Raw genomic sequence first — 21449 nt, 5'->3', positions numbered from 1 at the left:
TGGCAAGTGTGTGTGTGTGTTACCGTTTCTTTCTTTAAATTATTTGTCAAATTTGTTTTTGTCCTCCAAACAACTGGTAATGCCCTGCTTTCCTTGAGCATGGGAGACTCTGGTCTCTTATATTAACAGCCCATCTAAGAGACAGGTTCTTTGGGAAGCTGTCAGATCCTCCGGCAAAGTGTTCCTCCAAGGAGAAGATCTAAGACAGTGAACAAACTATGTAGATCCCTGACCGATTCTGAAGTTAAGAGACACAGCCCAGCCTCCTGGTCCAAGCCAGAAGAGCTTTTCAGTTCTTTGCCAGGCCTGACACCTGATGGCAAGAGATTTCTCCTTCCTCTGCCACCAAGAGTTAAAATAGAGTGGTACCGAATCATGCCTGTGCAAGCCAGCAGCCGGATATGAAGGGTCAGGAAAGGGATACTCTGGAATTGCTTAGGCTTAGGGTGAACCAGGCCCTGGCCCTTCACCAGATGCACTTCCTTTTTATTCACAGCTTCAAGGAGGTTGTGTAATGTCAGGATGTCTTAAGCTTCCCCATGTGTCAATGCAGGACATGACAGACAGCTGTTACCTCAGATGTCTTATTGACCTGTAGGGATGTATGCTATTTTAAATTGTGTGTGTGTGTGTGTGTGTGTGTTTTCTCTCTCCCTGTCTAGTCCTGGCTGTGCTTGAGCTCCCTCTGTAGACCAGGCTGGCCTCAAACTCACAGAGATCTGCCTGCCTCTGCTTTTCCAGTGCTAGAACTAAAAGTGTGCACTACCACCACCACCACCAGGCTTGAAATAGAGTCTTATGACCTTTAAGGATGTGGTTTTTATTCCTCCAAAGGGAAACTTGGACTAACAAATAGTAGCAAAGAGAATGGGCCAGACTGTGGACCTTGTGGTGGGCTCTCTGTTGTTCCTTATGGTCTCCCACTGAAGAGGCAAACTCCTTGTTTGGGGGTGGCAGTGAGGTTGTTGAGTATTAAGCCTGTACCCTAGTAGGGCTCAGTCCAACAAAGAATGTCTTCATAAAGCAAATCACTCCGACGACAGATGTCCCACCTCTCAGGGTACACCTGCTTCTAGCAGGGTGATGATATAGCACACTGATATACTGGGCAGGACTATTCCATATATCTGTTTAGAGGTCTGTGGCCACAGTGAACCGTGTAACCCAGCTCATTCCCCAGCAAGCTGAAGCAGCATCATACAGTCTCAGGGATGCACTTAACTCCCTGGAGTCTCTGAGGGTGCACCAGCTTACCTCTTTCAGTCTCTGTTCCTTTCACTTATAATGGGGCTATAGTTTTGGCCAGGTCACACACCACGTATCCAGTATCTTTCCCTTACTGGTCCTGTGTGTCCTGTGTCTTTCCACCCTATCGTCTGTCTTTTCTTTGTGTCCGTGTTTGGTGTCCTCAGCTTATTCTACAGAACTGTCTTTTCTTCCCAGCTTGCCATTTTGGAAGCAGCCTTCAGGAAACTTCCATTTTCCTTCTGACTATGCCCTGTCTTCCTGGTCAGCACTCCAAACAACTTAGAGAATACACATTTCTTAGGAGGAGAGAGATTTGGCTGAAAAGTCACCCAGTTTTCCTTCAACCCTGTATCTTGGGTGGTCTGAGAGGGAGGGCTAAATCCATTGATTCCCCTCCCCCAGGAAAAAGCAGGGAGTTTTGCTAACCAGAGCTGCTTAGCCAATCGTTGCCCTGAGAAAGTTTGGATTGTGCTCCTATTTCATTAGGCTGATTGGAGCAGCCTCGACTCAGAGGTATATAGTCCCTCCCCAAGGGATTCCGTGTACAGTTACACGGCTGTCGCTGCTTGTGCGTGTCCTTTCAGGATAGCAACCCACTCCCTCCTCAGCCCCCAGCTCCACCTCCTGCTCCTTTTTTTTTTTGTTTTTATCTAGTATCTCCCTTGCTCTCTCTCTCTCTTTCCTCTCCCTCCTACCACCGCCTCTTCTTCCAGCCCTCCACTCTCCTGCAGTGCCAAGCCGGCTCCCCAACGCAGTCTGCTGAACGCAAACCACTGAGAGTTTGCTGCGCAGCTCCCTGGGGTCCGGGGCCGCCGAGTCCCGCTAAGGCAGAGACACCGCCAGTGCGAGCGAGCGAACGAGCGAGCGGGCGCGCAACGGAAGACAAACACGCGGGCACGCGAAGGGGAGCCCCAGGAGGGCAGCCGAGTGGCAAGGCTTGGCAGGCGACTGTCACTACGTCCCGGGTCGCCTCTTCCTCGTCAGACTGAGGGAGGAAGAGCGCTTCTTAAAGTTCTAGACCGCGGGAGGCGGCGTCCCCTTCAGTCCCCTCCTCGCGGCGCTCCAGGAAAAGGAACTTGATCTACTGGCAGACTCGAGCCGCCCGCTGAACGTGAGAGGGGGATAGTGCCACGGGCCCCGGGGTAGGGAGCCGAGAGAGGGAGCCTCGAGCCAGGCTGCAGGCGGAGGGCACGGGGCAGCGGCCAGGGACCCCGATGCCGGCGGCCAACATGATGGAGAACCTGCAGCTGCCCGCCCTGCAGGTGCCAGAGCCTCAGGGCGCGCCCGAGGGCAGCGCGGTGTGGTCCAGCTCGTCCACCCCCACGCTCCGCCGCCGGCGCTTTAAGATGCGCCGGATGAAGAACGTGCAGGAGCAAAGCCTGGAGGCGGGGCTGGTAGCCCCGGACCTACCCGGCGTCTTGGCCCCCGGCAAGGAGTTCCTGCAACTGCCGTCCATTGAGATTACGCCCTCCAGCGACGAGGACACCCCGTGGTCTAACTGCTCCACACCCAGCGCGTCCCCGCGCAGAAAACGCTTCCTGCTCCGCAAGTGGCTGAGGGTGAGGGAGCGGAAGGAGTGCAGTGAGAGCAGGTAGGTTCCCGTTTCTCTTCCAGCAGTCTTCCCCTGAACCTCTCGCCCCTCCCAAGGGCCGTCTAGGACCCTAGGGCATTCTGGTGGAAACTTCCGGGACCAAAGCTGGAGCTTATCGCGTCACTTTGGCGTCTTCAGGCACTGCCAGGGTACCGGGGCTAGCACACCGCCCAGCACTAGGAACTTTACTTGATGTGTTTGACATAAGTTCATGCTGCGTTTCATTTCTTCATCCTCATAGCAAAATGACCAATACAGTGCTACCAGTTAGTATTTGTTAAACTCTCACTATGCGCAGACTACTGTCTGTGGTGAGTGCTTCACCCTGAGGGTGGAATTTGGAGAAATTAGGTAAATAGTGCTATGATTCCATTGTACAGGTGGAGGTGTCAGGAAGACTAGTGATAGAAGTTTAAGTGGCGCCTCCACATGGGCTTCCGAATTCCATTTCACTTTTTGCCATGTTTTTCCTACACTAAGATGCCCGTACAGGTCCATGTTGCCTTTGTAGAGGTGAAGTTTTCACGTTTTCTACCACATCGTAGATGCATCACCATGCCAGCTCCAGTTTTGCAAAGGAGATGTTAGCTGTCCACATCCAAGAACTGGCATGAAGCTCACAGGGTAATTTTGTGTGTGTGTGTGTGTGTGTGTGTGTGTGTGTGTGTGTGTGTGTGTTGCTTCAGGAAGTTGCCCATGGTGGCATGGAGTCCCCACTACTCATGGATACCATGTCCCCTCCTCCATTTACCTCTGGACTCGGGGTATGACCATTAGCAGACATTTGTACTATTGGAGGGGGCGTTGCTGTTATTGTTGTTGGTAGTAACTAAGTCATGGATCACTAATGGGAATTCATTCACCCTATCAGTTCACTTTTGTTCATTTTCATTTGGGAAGCATTTATTGAGTGGTGTCAAAAGCTCAAGTGTGGCACCAGCAAGTGTGGGAATCTTGAGAAGGGTCTTCAGGGTATGAAGGGGTGTGGAAGCTACACATGATGGGATGGTTGTACAAATAAAAACAGTTTGCTTAGCACAAGGTGCCTCTAGCACTTCCAAGATAAAATAAAATAAAGCTGTGTGGCACCTGCTTATAGTCCTAGAACTTGGGAAGAAGAAGAGGAAGATCCTTGGAATCTGAGATATGCGAGGGTTATATGGAAAGACTGACCTCTTAAAAACCCAGAGACCAAAAAATAAATAAATAAATAAAAAGTAAAAACCCAAACCTAAATGAAACCAAACCAAACCAAATCCAAACCAACTAATCATATAACGAAAGCCGTTGAGACACGCAAGTTTCCATTCACATTAAAGAGATGGAGCCATTGGAAGATTTACACTCTGTCATCTGTAGTGATTGTACAAGAAAAGGCAAGCTTGGAGACAAAGGAGAAGGCCTGGGAGGGAGGGGCTCAAATTATGACAAATGCAGATAGGAAAAAAACAAAAGAAAGCAGTGAAGTGTGTATGGGGTCAGGCTCATATGATGGACTTAAAGAAACATATGGCCAAAAATCAAAAGAAACAAGCATGTGATGTGTCTTTGTGGAGGTACCTAGGACCTGGGCGGGGGTATGCAGGAAGTGACCCTCCTGAGTCTTCTTGGCTTCTCCCATGGATTCACTATGGGATGTCTTTCCTGTCTGCAATGGCTGTACAGGTTCTCCCAGTTATAGACCTTGGGGGGAACAGGTCTTTCTTTTCCAACACTCAACTCTATTTCCTTTTCCACAGAACACGGGGAAGTGAGGACTGGTAGGGGCTAATCTTCAACTAAACCATGCCTCGGGTACTTTTTCCTCAAATGTGAGAGACCCTGAAAGAGGCATTGAAATTCTGCCACAAATATGGAAGACAAAATGGTGTCTTGCATTGGTGGTTAATGGAGCTGAGGAAATGTAAGGAACATATTTCTGATTTTGAGAGTTACTTAAAGGTATGGTAGGATATTTTTTTGTTGTGATTGATGTGGGGAGGATAGTATTGAAAAAGGGAAGTTTATTTTACCTCCTGAGTATAACTCAAGACAGTTCTTTTATGTTCTTGTTTATTGGGTTGGAAGAGAATGAGCATCTTCCATCCCTTGGTATGATATGATATGATCCCCTGGTATCCATGGAGGTTGGCTCCAGGGCTTTCTGAGGTCACCAAGTTCCTTACAGAAAGTGGCATATTATTTGCTTAGCCCATACATATTTTCCCACAGATGTAATTTTTCACTTTGTGTGTGTGTATGTGTGTGTGTGTGTGTGTGTGTGTGTGTGTGTGTGTGTTAGTATGTGGAGGTCAGAGGATAATCTTCGGGAATTGATTCTCTCCTCAAACTATGCAGATTCCAGGAATTAAACTCAAGTCTTTAGGCTCGCTAGTAAGTGTCTTTGTCCACTGATTCATCCTGATGGCCTATGTTCTCATACATTTTAAATCCTCTCTGGGTATCTTCTAATACCGAGCATAATGCAAATGCTATCTGAAGAACTGCTATTCAGTATTATTTAGAGAACAAGGATAAGGACATGAAGTCTGTTTCATATGTGCATAGAGGTACACGTCTGTAATTTGTGCGGGTGGGGGGGGGGAGCTGAAACAGGATGATTGGTAACACAGGGCCAGCCTGGATTAAGATAAAGATCTAGTGAGATCTAGTCTAAAATAAAGTCTACACGTGTTCAGTATAGTTTTTCTGGATTCTTTCTATCTGTAATTCATTGGATCTGGAGATACAGAACTTGAAGATACAGAAGGCCAACTGTATATGTACAAAAAGGCAGACTGAGCTGAGAACATAGGTGATCCTTGCCTATATAGTGAATTTGACACCAGTCTGGGCTAATTGATGCTGTATCCTAAACATACAAAATAACCAATACAAAATCGGAGCCAAACTCAAACAAAAAACCAGAACCGTGGTCTACTCGCCCACCCTTATCCACCCTGTGTTTTCACTATCTAGTACCTGCCCTCTTGTGGTGACCCATGGATGTTCATGGGTGAAATACCTTGTAATGACTAAGTCCATTTCCTCTTTCTGAAGTGAAATTCTCCTGATTCACAAGTCTGAGGACTTTTTAGGGGGAAAGTATGTCCAGAGCTGAGGTTTATAAGATAGAGTTATTGAACTATGATTTAGATACCACACAGCCTTCATCCTACTGTGTTTGAAGCTCAGAGTCTAGCTCAGTAGTAGTGTACTTGCAGAAGTACTGTGACCTGTGGGATAAAGTATTTAATAACAGCTGGGCGGTGGTGGCGCACGCCTTTAGTCCCAGCACTTGGGGAGGCAGAGGCAGGTGGATTTCTGAGTTCGAGGCCAGCCTGGTCTACAAAGTGAATCCCAGGACAGCCAGGGCTATACAGAGAAACCCTGTCTCAAAAACCAAAAAAAAAAAAAAAGTATTTAATAACAGGATGAAAGGAGGTATTTAATCCAATTTTTATAGTGACCGATTCATACGTGCATCCCCACAGTTAATTTTAAAACACCCTTTATCAGCGCACGCATGCACACACACACACACACACACACACAAGGGGAGAGAGAGAGAGAGAGAGAGAAAGAGGCTGACTCTCAGACAGCCATACCCCTTAGTTAGCATCCATAAGCCCCCAACTGGATCACCAACTTTAGATATCCACTAATCTGCTTTTTTTTAATAGAGAGCTGAAATTTAAAAGACCAAATATGTATTGAAGATGGAAAGTGGATGACTATCATACTGTTTTCTGTTGATATAACGAAATCCTCCAGCCTAGATAGTTTTATTTATTCATTCATTCACGTACTTACTTATTTAGGCAGAGTCTTGTGGATCCAAGCTTGCCTTGGACTATTGTTCTTCTTGCCTCTACTCCCAAATGCTGAGATTACAAGTGTATATCACAACTGGCTTTAGTTTCTTCCTATACAAAGTGGAATCAGCTCAGTGGGGAACACGTGCAGGTTCTGAACAATGAAGAACTTGATGAGACAAGCTCTTTGAATTAGCACTGTCACAAACCACCACCAACAATAAAATAGGAAGAAAATCATTAATGATCGCATATGTTCCCAAATCTCTTGGTCAGAAATGGTTATGGTAGTGGTTTGAAAAAAACACACTGAGAGGATAAGGGTCTCTCTATGGCCTCCTGAATTCTGAGAGAAAATTGGAAATCAGGCAATGCCATGTCTCCCAAGGTGTATCTTATGAAAGGAGAAAGCAAGCTGACAAGGGGCAAGTGAATTGGGCCGTGTGAAACTGCAGCCTGTCTTTCTGAGGAACACAGAAGAATTTCCTTGCTTGTCTCTCTTGGACACAATCCTAACTATGACGTTCTAGACCACCTCTCACTCAGCCACCCTGTACCCCTTTCTATATGGGACATCCCTACCCCATAGCAGCTGCTCCCAGGCTAGCAGGCTAGCAACTAGAGAATAACGTTTTTGTTTGGCTTCACATCTGACCTTTAGTAATGGTTCCCACCAATTCTGCCCAACCTGGTGTGTTAGGGTAACTCCGTGGTGCTGGCCTGGCTGGTTGGCAGTTTGCAGGTATAGATCTTTGACATGTTTATCTTCATTCTCCATTGATTTCTCTGACAGTAGGAGGAAGATTTGCTTCAAACTTCAGGCAATTTGCAGGGAGCAGGGCGAGTTTGTTTATCCAGACTTCTACTCAATCAGCCTCTACTTGATTATTCTTTATATAGTCATCTATTGAGCCCTGCTCTGTGTGGTAGAGAGAAAGAAATTCACATCCCTCTTAACACAAAGCAACAAATTCATGCAAAGGGACTGTGAATGGGTAGCGTACAATGTGAGCAGTCAACTCAGGATAGGGTTAAAAAGCGAAGTCTTCTACCAGTCCCATAATTCCTTGAGGCTGGGAGTGAGTCTTATTTTGTGCCAAGTTTCCTGCTAAGTGTTTTAAATACACGATCACTGTTAATCCTCATGACAAACCCGTGAGGTAGGCTTCATGGGGGAAGAGGCTGCGGTAGGAGAGATAAACTTGTTTCTGGTCTAACAAGAGCAAGGCTAGGAGGTGATCTATGTGTTTGTGCCAATGCTGAGTTCTGTTCAGTTCTGTGCTACCGGCCTCGCATGCTTGAGAAGGTGTAGGTGTGGAGGAGTTGCTTGTGCAAGATGGGTATTCACAAGGCAGGGGAAGCTGCTGAGCCAGTTTGGGGTGGAGGGGGGATGTGTGGGAAGCACAGCTGTGTGTGGGTGACAATGATAGCTTAGGTGGACTCCCCCAGAAGAAGCAGCCTCCTGCCTTTGCCTATAGATGTGGTTTCTAGATTAAAATAGTTTGTGGAAACCGATACGTGGAGACAGAGCCCCGTGGGCTGATTTACGCTGGCCAGGTTCCTCTGTGGGAGTTGGTATTTCTGGAGTTTCCATGTGGTTATGCGCTCAGCCAATTACAGGAAACCAGGATGCGAGTGGAGCAGAGTAACCAGTGATAAATCCCACCCCCTCTTGGTTAGTTCCTCCTAGATACTGTGTATCCCCCAGTTGCTAGGCTAGTCACTGATGGTTGCTTCTGGTGTGCTCAGTTTTCATTAAGGCGCCTGAATGGCTAAAAAGCTGCCAGTGGGGAATTTTCTTTCTGACCCTAGTGAGTAAGCTGCCAACTCTGGAGCAGGTGTTTAGATGCCGGACATGGTTGCTGGGCTGCTGTGTGTACAAAGGGCTTTAGGTAGACTGAGAGGTTTTCCTGGCACCATTGTCTTCTAAGGATCTCTCCCTTACAGACCAAAGCTGTGTGTGACTTACCAGGCTGCTGTGTCTATGGTATGAAGGAGGACATAGGTTGTAATTATTTTTGGGTGCCCAACAACTTTAGAGATGGAGGAGGTTTCCTTCTCTCTGGGGAAAGGGTTAAAACCTCTCTCCCGAATACAGAATGAAAAATCAAACCTGGCCTCTACCTCCAGTGGGAGAAAGGAGATAGGATGCAGATGCTTTGAGCTGTTGAAAAGAGCTGTCAAGACAAGGGCCTGCCACCCCATGTTCCCAATGGCAGCCACGTCACTTCTAGAGGCAGTATTGAGCTGGTGGTGTAGCTCAGTGGTAGAGAGCCTGCTTAGCAGGCCTGAGGCTATAGGTTCAATCTCCCGTACCTCAAAAATAAATAAGAGAATACATAAATAAATAGGTAAATAAATTAGTGGGGTAATATTGATTTCAGATGTTTTCAATTGTGTTTCTAGATTTTTTTTTTTAGTTAAGTTACATAGTTTAAAAGTGTCTATGCATAGCTAAGGCTGTTGGTAGAAGACAGTGATTAAAAGAAAAGTCCTTGGGGTATTTCTCTGGAGACCCCCAAAGAGTTTTGTTCTTAGTCAGATGGTGTGAAGATCTCTCTGCTTCCTGTGCATTCTCTGACAGGACCAAGACTCACGCTGTTCAGACCTCATCTGAAGATGAAATTTAAAAAATGAAAAAAAAAAAAAAAAAAAAAAAAAAAAAAAAGGTGACCTGACAAGCCATGGTGGCTTGAAAGCTGAGTCTCAGACCTGTGGCCTGAAATCGTGGTCAGCCCCTAATTGACTCTGGCATCTCTAGAGCATCAGGTTCTTTTTAGGGCCTCTTCCTGATAGCACATTGGTCCAGTCAAGCCAACCCCGGGCCTAGAGCCTCTCCTCTGCCTTGAGGTCTGACTACAGTTGTTTGCTGTTTTGCTGTTCCTGGTTATCGAGTTTAGCCATGAAATGATGAGGCAGAGAGAAGGAATGAGAAAGATAACAAGCTCTTTCCTCACTCTGTTTTTCAACCATGGTAAAGAATTTGTCTGTGGGCCCAGTTTGGGTATAGTCTAATGAGGTATGCAGGTCACTTCCATAGCGCCCCAATGGTTGAATCCTGGCTGCTATCTCAGAAGGAAGGGCATAAAACAAGCCCTAGCTCTCTTCATCTCTCCATATTGTGATACTCTGCTACCTTTGGATTCTGCTGGGTGTGAGCCCTTGAACCTTAAAAAATGTGAACAAAATGTGAATGTTTAAAAATTAACAATAGCCCGCTGCAGGTAGTTTGCTACAGCAACAAAGAAACAAAGAAACGAGTCAAATAGTGACCACAGCAAGATTTGTCCGAATGATGAGGAAAATGCAGCAGGACAATGGATGGTTAGTTTACTGACACGTTTTGTTTGTTTCAGACAGGGTCTATTGTAGCCTAGGCTAGCTTTGAAAATGCTAGGTAACTGAGGACTCCTGATATCCTAGGCTTCACTTCCTGAGTGCTGGGATTACAGCAGAATGTACTAATCACCTAGCTCTTACTCAACCTATCTATCTATCTATCTATCTATCTATCTATCTATCTATCTATCTATCTATCTACCTACCTACTTACCTACCTATCTACCTTTTTTTCAGATAGGGCCTTGTTTTGTAGCCCTAATGGCCTTGACTATGTTATTCAGACTGGTCTCACACTCACATTCACAGCCCTCCTACCTCAGCCTAGAAAATGCTATACAGATGTTTGTCATTCTGTGCAGCTTAGTGGCACATTTTTTAAAAGCTCCACAAGGGTCTTCAAGCTTGTTGTTGTAAAAGAGGTCATTTTTAAATACTATTGAAAGTCAACCATCATAACCAGTCTAATAAAATAACTAGCTAATTGTAAAATTTAGGGTAGTAGGAAGTAGGAAACAGTTTATAATCTTGACTCTCAGTGCTGTATTTGCTGTATTGTTTCCTGGTATTCTTCTTTTCTTGTTCAGTTTTTCCATTGGGGGGCTTTGGGAGTTATGAATCCCTCATTGTAATAAACTTAGGTGTATCGAGGTGGGGCACATGGTCATAAAAGACACTCACTGCTGATTCTGTGGGTTTTCAGACAGCCTTGACTAGAACCTGGGACAAAAGCCGCACATGCCTTGAGTTTGCCTCAAGGTTTTCTTATAAGACCACTGCAGCAGTTCAGAGCCAGTGGCACATTTCCAGAAGCCCATACAGTCAGTAGTAACTAGCCTAGTGAGTTCAGCATTGTGTCATTGGAAACATCTCCCAGTGGAGGCCATGCACATTTGCAGTTTTCTGCTTGACTTGACAGACTCCAAGGGCAGGAGTAGCCTCAGCAAGGTAAACCTTTGCCTTTTCAAGTATCTGGCATGAGTGAACTGAACACAGGGGTGACCCCTTTGCTTGAGCTTCTGTTAGGTGGCTGGTGTAGTCTTGAATTAACATCATCATAAAGCCCCATCATTCATTTTCTCTCTCTGGCACTATTCCTTCTTCTCCAACTGTGCCTGAAGGTTTTCACCTGTGGAAGGAGCGTTGGGTTCAGTCATCATGTTGATCCAGACTTCTGGCTGTAGTGCCAGTCAAGAGGTTCTTCTCCTGTGTCTCCCATTTGGAGGAGGAGGAGTGACTGGGGGGGGGGGCATCTTAAATAATAGGCAACACAGCTGCATTTATTGTTGTTTGAGCCACAGTTTCATGTATCCGGGGCTGGCTTTGAACTCATTATGTAACTGAGAATAACTTTGAACTTCTGATCCTCTTGTCTCAATCTCCCTGGTGCATGTATCGCTATGTCCCATTTTTTCATGGTGCTGAGATTAGAACCCAGGGCCATCTAGATTGAAGACTACTGAGCTATATCCTCAGTCCTGGTTAAATTTACTTCTCTCTCTCTCTCTCTCTCTCTCTCTCTCTCTCTCTCTCTCTCTCTCTCTCTCTCTCTGTGTGTGTGTGTGTGTGTGTGTGTGCTCATGCAAATGTATGTATGGACATATGGTTTGGATGCCTGCAAAAGCCAGAAGAGGGTATTGCATATCTTGAAACTGGAATTATAGGAAGTTGTGGGCTATCTGAGGTGGCTTGTGGGTGCTGGAAACAAAATTGTGGTCCTCTGCAGGAACAGCAAGCTGTCTTAACCACTGAGTCGTCTTTCTAGCCCCAGCTGCATTGAATCTTAACCTCAGTAGTGTTAGATAAGTGTGCACAGCCTGCCCCATGAGATCTGTAGGAATTTTGACAATGGTTCTAAAGGGACAGTTTTTTACATTGGAACTAGCCATGCTTCCAGCACATGGCGTTTCCGTCCTGACCATGAGCCTACTGCTTCTCCTCCTCCTTTGTGACGGGTGTCTCTAGTATATAGCTCTAGGCTGTTTTGGAACTCACTATGTAGATCAGGTTGGCCTCGAACTCTGCCTTTTAAGAGCTGGGATTAAAGGTGTATACCACCACACTTAGCTCCATATATATGACTTCTTTATCAGGTAGGGGAAGTTGAGACTGTATGAGGATAAAAGAGGAAAGATGAAAGAAAAGGAGAGCTATGGGCGAGTAGCTCTGGGGTGTAGTGTGGTTATATGGCCTGGGTTTAACTCCTAGCTCCAATGACATCTGCTATGGTTTGACTGTGAATGCTCAGAATTTATGTATATATCTTGACCCCCCAAATTCATGTCAATGTTATTGTGAGTTCCAGCCCACCACCCTCATGAAGCCGCCGATGACTTTATAAGAAGAGTAGACACCAAAGCTAGGCTGCTTACTGTCTCACCTTGTGGAGCCCCTTCCACCTGTAAGGAAGCATTCGAAAGACCCTTAGCAGCGTGTGCTGCCATGGTGCCTCTGTAGCCAAGACGCAAATCATCCTCTGGCCTTCTTAATTACCCAGGCTTGTTTATTCTGTTCTGGCACTAGAAAGCGAATTACCAAGCCAGCATTCCTCCCTGCCTTCCTCTCTGAGGTCTGCCCTAAAAGAACACACCCTACCTGGTGGGAATGTTCCCTTCGTTCCTATTTTGTTGACTGAAGGCACAGATTCATGATCCGTTTCTCTATAAACCCACTGCTCTGAAGGTAATCTTCCCCTTCTAACTGTTGGATACTATGGGCTGCTAGGTGTGTTCCCTGTTTTGAATAAATGGTGATTGGTCTTCCCAATCGGTACAGGGTCTTCTGTGTCAGTCCTTTCGTGGCACTGTGGGCATTTGCATCTTCCAGCAGTTACGTGCTCCAGAGTCAAAAAGCAGTGCCTATTCCTGAGGAGACCCATTAGAAGCTCTCTACGGCTGTCAGCATTAACTGGCTTTGCCAACTACGTGCACCGCCTTTCTCTATAGGATGCTGCTACATAAACCATCTGCAATCTCAGTCTCTGTTGTTCACATTATGGGGCCTGGAATAGGCTCATTCCATCCCTGCATTGTTGCAACATCACCGTGTCTACTTATTTCATGGATCCAGGGGGCAGCCGTAGATGAACGCACATAATACTTGTTTGAGTCTAGGTACCATCTGAACCTGGACGGGTTCTTCTGATGGCATCAAAGTATTCTACTTTAATAACCTTGCAAATCCCCATAGTGGTTTCCATAGGTTTGTGGCCTGTATAATCATCGTTTTTTCTTTTTCTTTTTCTTTTTCTTTTTTTTTTTTTCGAGACAGGGTTTTTCTGTGTAGCCCTGGCTGTCCTGGAACTCACTCTGTAGACCAGGCTGGGCTCGAACTCAGAAATCTGCCTGCCTCTGCTTCCCAAGTGCTGGGATTAAAGGTGTGCGCCACCACTGCCCAGCAGTCATCCTTTTCTTCATTAGGTTAAGTTCTATTGCCTTTTTGATTGACCAGAGGCCAGGCCAGTGACCTAAGCACAGGAGATAGACACCACTGTTGAATTCTTTGAACGGGATGTTATCTGTTCTTCTTGAGACAGCAATGCCCAGTGGCAACAGGTCTTTGTTAATGGGGTGAGAGCCATGTATAGGGCACTGCCCGAGTGGTGATAGGCCTAGTAGCCTTTCTTGTAGTTCTAGAGTCTGTCAGGGTGAGGGGAGAGGCGCCCTGCTCATATCTCTTCTTGGAGGCTTCAGGCAGTCATCTGATCTTGACTAAGCCATTTGAGTTCTGTAACCTCCTCTGCAATGTCCCTTCCCATGGGCCTTTGCTCAAGTCTAGTCTAGGAACAGCACAAAGACACCCTGGAGGCCATTTGTCCATAGAAACACTCCCTTGTCATATGGGCAGTCTGGATCCAGTGCGTATTGCTCAAAGGACAGAGTCCCATGCCTTCGACTTCATAGCATGAGGTGTGAGAAGCCTTACTTGGTCTTCAGGAGGTCTACATGTAGAACACAATCAGGTAGAACAGATCAACTACCTCACTTAAAGCCTCTCTGGAACATACCGATTCTCCTACAGGGTTTTAGTTTAATATCATCAATCTGTGCTCACCAATTATAGCTGTCACTAGGAAGTTAACAAGGGGTTTGTTTTTTACCATTCTCAGCAAAGCAAATGTTTCCCAGGCAGACAGAATTTGACAAACCTTTTTCTTTTTTTGTATAAAGAGGTTCATGAGACCTCTTTATACATTCTAACCTTTAAAATGTATTTTCCCTTACAAGCTGATGTTCTCTCGTACTAGTTACCCTCAGTGGAGTTTGGCTAGTTGGATGCTACAGAATGTGGAGCTCCTGGATCAAAGCCTTACTTCCCAGCACTTCGGACGTTTAACTCTTTACTGAACGAAAACCTTAAGGCTTCTGGGGAGGTTGTCTAAGGGTCATCTTTGCCTTCATTAACATGCCTGCCTGCTCCTGATGTAATTGGTAATACTAGACCAACTTTATCATGAAACATTTGGTTTCTTTCTCTCAGAGGCCATTCTTCTCCATTTCTGTGCACACTATGTCATCATTGGAAGGGCCATTAGCTCAATCCCTGTCCTGGTCTAGATCACTCTCAGTATTGCTCTTATATGGCCCAAGGAAGTCTCAGAGTTTTAATATTTCTCCAAACTTTAAAAGCTGTTCAGCTAAAGCAGAAGACCAGCCTTTGAGAGTTGTGTTCACACCTTTGCTTCAACCTCATTAATGACTATTTTATTCATTCCTTTTCCTCCTGTCCCTTTAAAGATTTACATCCTGTTGAAAGGACTATTGGGACTCTCTCCTCCTTTGTTCTTCTTTGTTTTACTGTCATGTCTATTTCCAATGCTAATTCCAAGTCAGGCCACTTATTTTGACCCAACAACTATAGGCTTTGAACCGCACCATGGGTTCAAAGATCCTAATTTATGTTTTTGGTTTTTTTTTAATTGTAAATAGTGTAGATGAAGAGGTATATAGAGTATATAGAATTGAGTGCAGGTAGGAACATATAACTTGAGGATGGGTGGGTGGTCTCTCATAGTCTTTTTAGGTGCAACACCCTTCCAGAACCTTCACAAGTTCAGTAACCTGAGCAGGTTGTTCAGGGAGTTGTGTTGTCTTTGCGACTTTGATCTTCAGCCTCCTCCCACCCTCCACTTCTCTTCTGATAGTAGACTGATCTAAAATTCTACCTCTCATATCTTTTTCTTAGCAGTGTCTCATCCTCTTCCTCTTCCTCCTCTTCTTCCTCTTCTTCCTTTTCCTTCTCCTCTTCCTCCTCCTCCTCTTCCTTCTCCTCTTCTGACTTCTCCTCCCCCTCCTCCTCTTCTTCCTCCTCCTCTTCCTCCTCTTTCTCCTTCTCTTCCTCCTCCTCTTCCTCCTTCTTCTCTTCTGACTTCTCCTCCTCCTTCTCCTCTTTCTTCTCCTCCTCCATCTACAAGTTCTTGTGTAGCCAAGGCTGGCCTCAAACGCACGGTTGAGGATAAGATTGAAGTTCTTATTCTCTTGCCTCTAACTCCAGAGTGCTAGGATTGCAGGAACTGTGCCCAGTTGATGTGGTCCTGGAGCTCAAATCCAGGGCTTCTCTATGCTAAACAAGCACTCTACCAGTCCATATCCTGCTGATGTTTAATCACTCAGGTTTCTGAAAAGACTGGGCCAATACTGAGGCTGTGCTCATTAGCATCAGTTCTAGGGTTATCTATTCCAGGCTCTCATTATCAATAACAAAAGACCTATCTCTTTAGAGAGTCCTGGGGTTTTAAAGAGGGAGAACAAATGATTATAGTACATACAGCTCAGTGTCTGGAGAAGCCAGGAGGATGAGAAGCCTTACCAAAGCAGACAGAAGAGCCCTGCCAAGTGTTTACACCATTTGGCCTCTGTTGTGGTCTTCTGCCCCGAAACATGTCAGCTAGAGCCAGGCTGACCTCCAAGCAGTCGGCTTGGCCTAGCTAACATTGTTCCAGGCTAGGTCATTACACTCTGAGGCTCTTTTTGACCTTTTTCGTGAGTCTCAGGGTAGGATAGAATGGCAGCAATAAAGGTTATTCTGAGCAGGTGGAACTTCTCCAGAAAACAGCCCTTAGCTAAAGTGCTGACAAGCTCCTGACACCTAGGCCCATGGTGACCCATGTCTGTCTGATGTGGGAAGATCGACCTCCGACTCTGTACCTCCACAAACAAACAAACAAACAAAAAACAAAACAAAAGGAAAACAGATTGTATTATCTATCTTGATTGCTTCTGTCTATGTTTTAAGCTATACTTTTAAGAAAGCTTTACCTAAGATGTAGACAAAGTCCTTATGATACATTTGACTATTTTTCCCTTGTGCCCCTTCAGTGGAGGGAGATAGAGGGGTACTTGCTGCCCATTACAGTTTATATTCCATGAGAGACTTATTATTGGTGATGAGGGCCATTTTTTTCCAAATTGCGAGAAAAGTGCTGGCTTTGTAATGCCAATTAATGAATTTGTTTTTTCTAGGGAGGTCTTTGGACTCTGGCCCAGGAGACCTCCTGGGAGACTTTTCAGCTCTGCATGGGGAAGTGACCTGCCCATTCACAAGAATTCATAAGAACAAAGAACACATAGAGTGCTTTCTCTCCTCTTCAGTCAGCTTCCTAACTGCCTTTGTTTATTGTCACATCTTTTGTTTCACTGTCAGAGAGATTTGTTTTAAAGTGTAAATTAGAGAACCTGAGAGAGGTGACTCTTACAGTTCAACCAGTACTTGTTGAACATTTGCAGGGACTGGCCTTGTGCTTGGTGTGTGGGAGTGAGAGAGCTATCAGCCATCCTTCCATAGAGGAGTTCACATCTAGAAGAGATAATTCCAGTAGGCAAATCTTATTCAGACTAAAGCGAGAAAAGAAAATGAATCTAAGGAAGCGGTCTGCTGGGCAAGAGAGGAGAGGAGGGAGGGTCCTTTGATGTCCCCCCACTTTGCCTTGCTTCACTCACAGTCACCTGCTTCTTCCCCACCCAGGTTTGGGGCTGGAGATATAGCTCAGTTGGTAGAGTGCTTGTCTAGTGTACATGAAGGTTGGGGTTGAACCCCAAGACCATGTAAAGCCAAGTGTTGTGGTGCTCCCCTGTGACTCCAGGGCTCAGGAGATGGGGACAGGGGGGTCTTCATGCTTGGATACATAGGAAGTTGGAGGTCAGCCTGGGCTACATGAGATGCTGCCTCAAAGAAAAGAGGGAGAGAGGGAAGGAGAGAGGGAGGGAGAGAGGGAGGGAGAGAGAAGGAAGGAGAGAGAAAGGGAGAGAGGGAGGGAGAGAGAGAGAAAGAGAGAGAAAGGGAGAGAGGGAGACAGAAAGAGAGAGACAGAGGGAGGGAGAGGGAAGGAGAGAGAATGAAAGAGGGGGGAGAGAGAGAAGGAGAAAAAGAAAGAGAAAAAGAGAGAGGGGGAGAGAGAAATAGAGGGAAGGAGAGAGAGGAGAAAAAGAGAGAGAAAAAGAGAGAGGGGGAGAGAGAAAGAGAGGGAAGGAGAGAGAGAAGGAGAAAAAGAGAGAGGGAGAGAGAGGGAAGGAGAGAGAGAGAAAGAGAGAGAAATGGAGAGAGGGAAGAGGGAGACAGAGAGAGACAGAGGGAGGGAGAGGGAAGGAGAGAGAGAGAAAGAGAGAGAAATGGAGAGAAATGGAGAGAGGGAAGAGGGAGACAGAGAGAGACAGAGGGAGGGAGAGGGAAGGAGAGAGAGAGAGAGAGAGGAAGAGAAGGAGAAAAAGAGAGGGGGGAGAAAGAGAAAGAGGGAAGGAGAGAGAGAAGGAGAAAAAGAGAGAGGGAGAGAGAGAGGGAAAGAGAGAGAGAGAGAGACTGACTGACTGACTGACTGACTGACTGACTGACTATTTATGCTCTATGTTAGATAAATTGATGAGGTGTTCATTTTAACTGTGAACTGAGAGATCCGGAACCATATAGCTGGTCAGTGGCTGAGATGATACAGTTCAGATCTCCTGTCACTTGTGTCTGCTGTCCTCTATTTCTTGGGATCCTGTTTGCGTTCATCTCTTTTCTGTTGCTATGATAAAATAGCCATGACCAAAAGCAGTTTAAGAAAGACAGGGTTTATATTGCCTTAGGATTCCAGAGGTGATAGAGTCTGCGATGGCAGAGAAGGCACAGCAACCCGAAGGGAAACAGGAACTTGCTCATCACCTTTCGTTCACACAGAGAAAGGAAAGAGTGAGAACAGGAAATAGGCTGAGGCTATAAACCCAGCACTTCTCCCTTCTATCCACACAGTGATATATTCCCCTAGTAGCAAGGCTCTGCTTCCAAAGGTTCCAGAGGCTCCCCAAACAGTGCCACCAATTGGTGACCAAGTGTTCAACCACGTGAGACTGGGAGACAGTTCTCTCTCAAACCACCACAACTTTTGCCAGGATGGGATAGTATTGTGAGTCCCACAGCCCGCAGTAGTCAGGCAACCTCCTTTTTGACTTTGCCAGGAGGAAAATGTGTTCTTCCTATGAGGAGTCCCCAGCATAGAGGCCAACAGGAGCAATAGGAAATAGGGATTTTGGTGCTATTGATTGGATGGTTCTCTCTATAGTCCTGGGCAGGTTATTTAATGTCCTCAGTGTCAATGAGATTGTAAAAGGGGTCTGTTCAGCTGGCTTAGTGGGAGGCCCTTTCCACCAAGCCTGAGGGCCTAAGTTCTGTCCCCTGACTCCAAATAATGGACGAAGACAACTGATTCTGTTATCCTTTGACCTCCATATGTATGTTATAGCTCGCATGTGCGTGCGCTATACACACACATGTGCACTAAATAAATGCTAAATCTTAAAACAGAGACTGGAACAGACAGAATATGTATCTTTTTCATTTTTTTTAAAAGACAAAATTAATGAAGTAAAGGCATTTGTGGTGCTCCGTGGGCCCCAGAGTGTGCTGGTCTGGTTACTGTAGTTTCCTGTTGCCTTGATTATTTATGAGCTGCCATTTTTGATCTGTTGGTGAGAGCTGGGAAATCTCCATGCCAACCTCATTTTCAGAGTGCTGTGAGTGTGCTACCCATCTGCCATGGCAGGGTGGCCCGTGGAAGGCTCTGGCTTCTTCTCGCCATGTCTCCTTTCTCCCCCTTCTGTCTCACACTTCTCCTCAAGCAAGCATGCTAACTTCAGTACCGTTTATTCATTCCTGGCTTTAATGATTTCTTTCTATAATGACAATCTTAACTCATTTTATAGGGTTATAACAGAATCTCTGAGGATGGGTAATTTATAAAGACAGATGTTTGTTTTCCCAGAGTTCTGGAGGCTGAGACGTCCAGGATCAAGTCTTCTGAACTTTGTCCTCTAGAAGATTGCTATGTCCGTACATGGTAGAAGGTATAAGAGTAAATGTGTGGGGGGGGAACAATACCTTATTATGATGCCATTAATCTTACACAGAAGGGTAAACTTTCATGATCCTCTCTTTGCAAAGGCCCCTTCTCCTAATTCTGCCACCATCTCTCTGTCTGTCTCTCTCTGTCTCTCTGTCTTTGTCTGTCTCTGACTGTCTCTGTCTCTGTCTCTCTCTGTCTCTCTCTGTCTCTCTCTGTCTCTCTCTCTCTCTCTCTCTCTCTCTCTCTCTCACACACACACACACACACACACACACACACACACACACACAGCACAGCACAGATTTTGAAGGGAACAGACATCTAAGCTCTAGCCATGAGTTTCTTCCCTTTATGTAAAAATCTCTCTGGTTTATAGGTGTTTTGGCTCATAGTCACACTAGCTAATTTGTGTTTCCTGTGGTATCTTCTCAGCTTGCCTGTCCATCTCTGAATCCATCACCTTTCTCTTCAAAACAGTTCTCCAGTTCTCTGTGCTTATACTGGGGATTGCTACCCTTCATTATCAGGAGGTTCCTTACCTTGGCTGAGAAGGATCCTTAGCTCTGAGTTCTCACCGCCAGCTTCACGTATGTTTTCCACTTTGTCTATTCCAACCCTCCCCCCTTTAACATGGTCTCTGTGTCATGTATTGCTCTCCCTGACCTGTCTCTCTATCCAAGGTCACATTCAGTTCATCCAACAAGACAGTCTTTAACTTCCAAGTCTTTGAAGGCATTATTCCTTCGGATGGGATCCTCTTTCATGGCGCTGTCCTGTTTGACCACTAAAGCCTTCTCCTTTGGCATAGTTAGTTCTTCCTCCAGGGTGGATTTCCTCACTCTGGTGTTCCCTGTAGGGTGGCTGAAGCATCTTGTGTGAAGTGGGGTTACATGTTCTTACTATGTCCTTCCCCGGGGTCTGAGCCATATAGACAATTTACTTTATACACCAAAGAAGCCTTTTGCATGGAGCAGAGCAGGAGCTTGGTGAATATGTATTTCAGGAATAAAGAATAATGAAATGATAAAAGCAAGCAGGAAATTCGATTTTCATGGAATTCGAATATATATCATTCTCGAGACAATGCTTCCTCTCGGAATAGGAATAATTACCCCCATATGCCACTTATGTAAATGTGAACTGTGCTATTGGTTTGCTTGTCTGTTAGTTTCCTTTGTTTGGTCCGTGTCCTCCAGACAGTAGGGTACAGTTCTTTTAAAGGTGGGCTTTATTCAGGGAAACCTGGTTTGGTATAGTCAGACCGTGAGTGATGGTAGCTGCCTGGCAAGCAGGTTAATAATGATAGGGGCAACATTTTGTCTGCCTTTTGATCCGAGGCCCTGGGTACAATCCGCAAATATCTGTTAGACTCCCCTCATTAACCCCTAAGCTGATGGGAGCTTTGAAGGGTATTTATTTTTGGAGCCATGGTTGCCACGGTAACAACACTTCTTATTGTCTTTTGCTTCCGGGTCAGGACATCAGTTGGTCTCCTTGAAGAGGAGAAGGATCTTGGAATAAATGCTTTCTTCCATCATTGCCTACCTCCCAGTTAGTTAGCCAGTGTTTTGGTGTTTATTAAACACATACAATGTGCCAGTTAGTGTTCTTGAAATCAGACAGTTGAGAGAGCCATGTCCTTTCTCCTCCAGTAGATTTGGCATCCTAGGGGATAGAAATGTAGCACATTAACAAAATAGTGCTAGTTCCTATTCCTTCATCTATTTGTTTCTTAGACATTGGAGACAGAGCCTTGCTCTGCTGCCCAGGCTGACCTCAAATACACCATCCTTTCGTTTTCACTCCCAGGTGTTGGTTTTACAGGCACAGGCTACAACATCTGCTTCTGCCTATTTCTTTAAAAGCAAGTTGTTTGGGAACAGTACCATTACAGGATTGGTTTCTTTCCTAAAATGCAGTATCCAAAAGTTGGAAGAGTCAGAGTCTATCTCAAAGAAAGATGTAGAGCAGGGGAGGAGCCAGCAACTGACTGTGCGAAGCCAACTTCTCTCCCACTGATAGTAGGACTTCATCTGATTAACTTAATTTTGTGCGGGCATTCAGAACACAGACACATTTGTTGCTTTGACTTTGTCGAAGACCTTGGGAGATGATGGGATTAAGCCGAGCCTGTCGCTGCCACTGTCAGATGCCAGAGTAC

The 21449-nt window shown here is 45.7% G+C and overlaps 1 protein-coding gene across 5 annotated transcripts in view; it reads left to right on the top strand.

Annotated features, from left to right (window-relative positions):
* Positions 1–1882: 1882 nt before the first annotated feature.
* The window catches only part of Gramd1b (GRAM domain containing 1B), a 164437-nt gene continuing 144870 nt past the window's right edge, over positions 1883–21449 (top strand). For 3 of the 5 annotated variants that reach the window (XM_031344601.1, XM_031344599.1, XM_031344598.1), the window contains exon 1: positions 2321–2839. In XM_031344601.1, coding sequence (XP_031200461.1) covers positions 2463–2839 — 377 coding nt within the window. In that variant the 5' untranslated portion in view covers positions 2321–2462. Of the gene's footprint in view, positions 2840–3319; positions 3457–21449 lie in introns of those variants that run through there. The other 2 variants (XM_031344611.1, XM_031344600.1) reach the window with 2 other exon arrangements.

This window comes from Mastomys coucha, unplaced genomic scaffold (assembly GCF_008632895.1).
Source record: "Mastomys coucha isolate ucsf_1 unplaced genomic scaffold, UCSF_Mcou_1 pScaffold23, whole genome shotgun sequence".
Classification (NCBI taxonomy): domain Eukaryota; kingdom Metazoa; phylum Chordata; class Mammalia; order Rodentia; family Muridae; genus Mastomys; species Mastomys coucha.
Note: the sequence above shows the minus strand (reverse complement) of the source record. Positions and strands in the feature narration are given on the sequence as shown.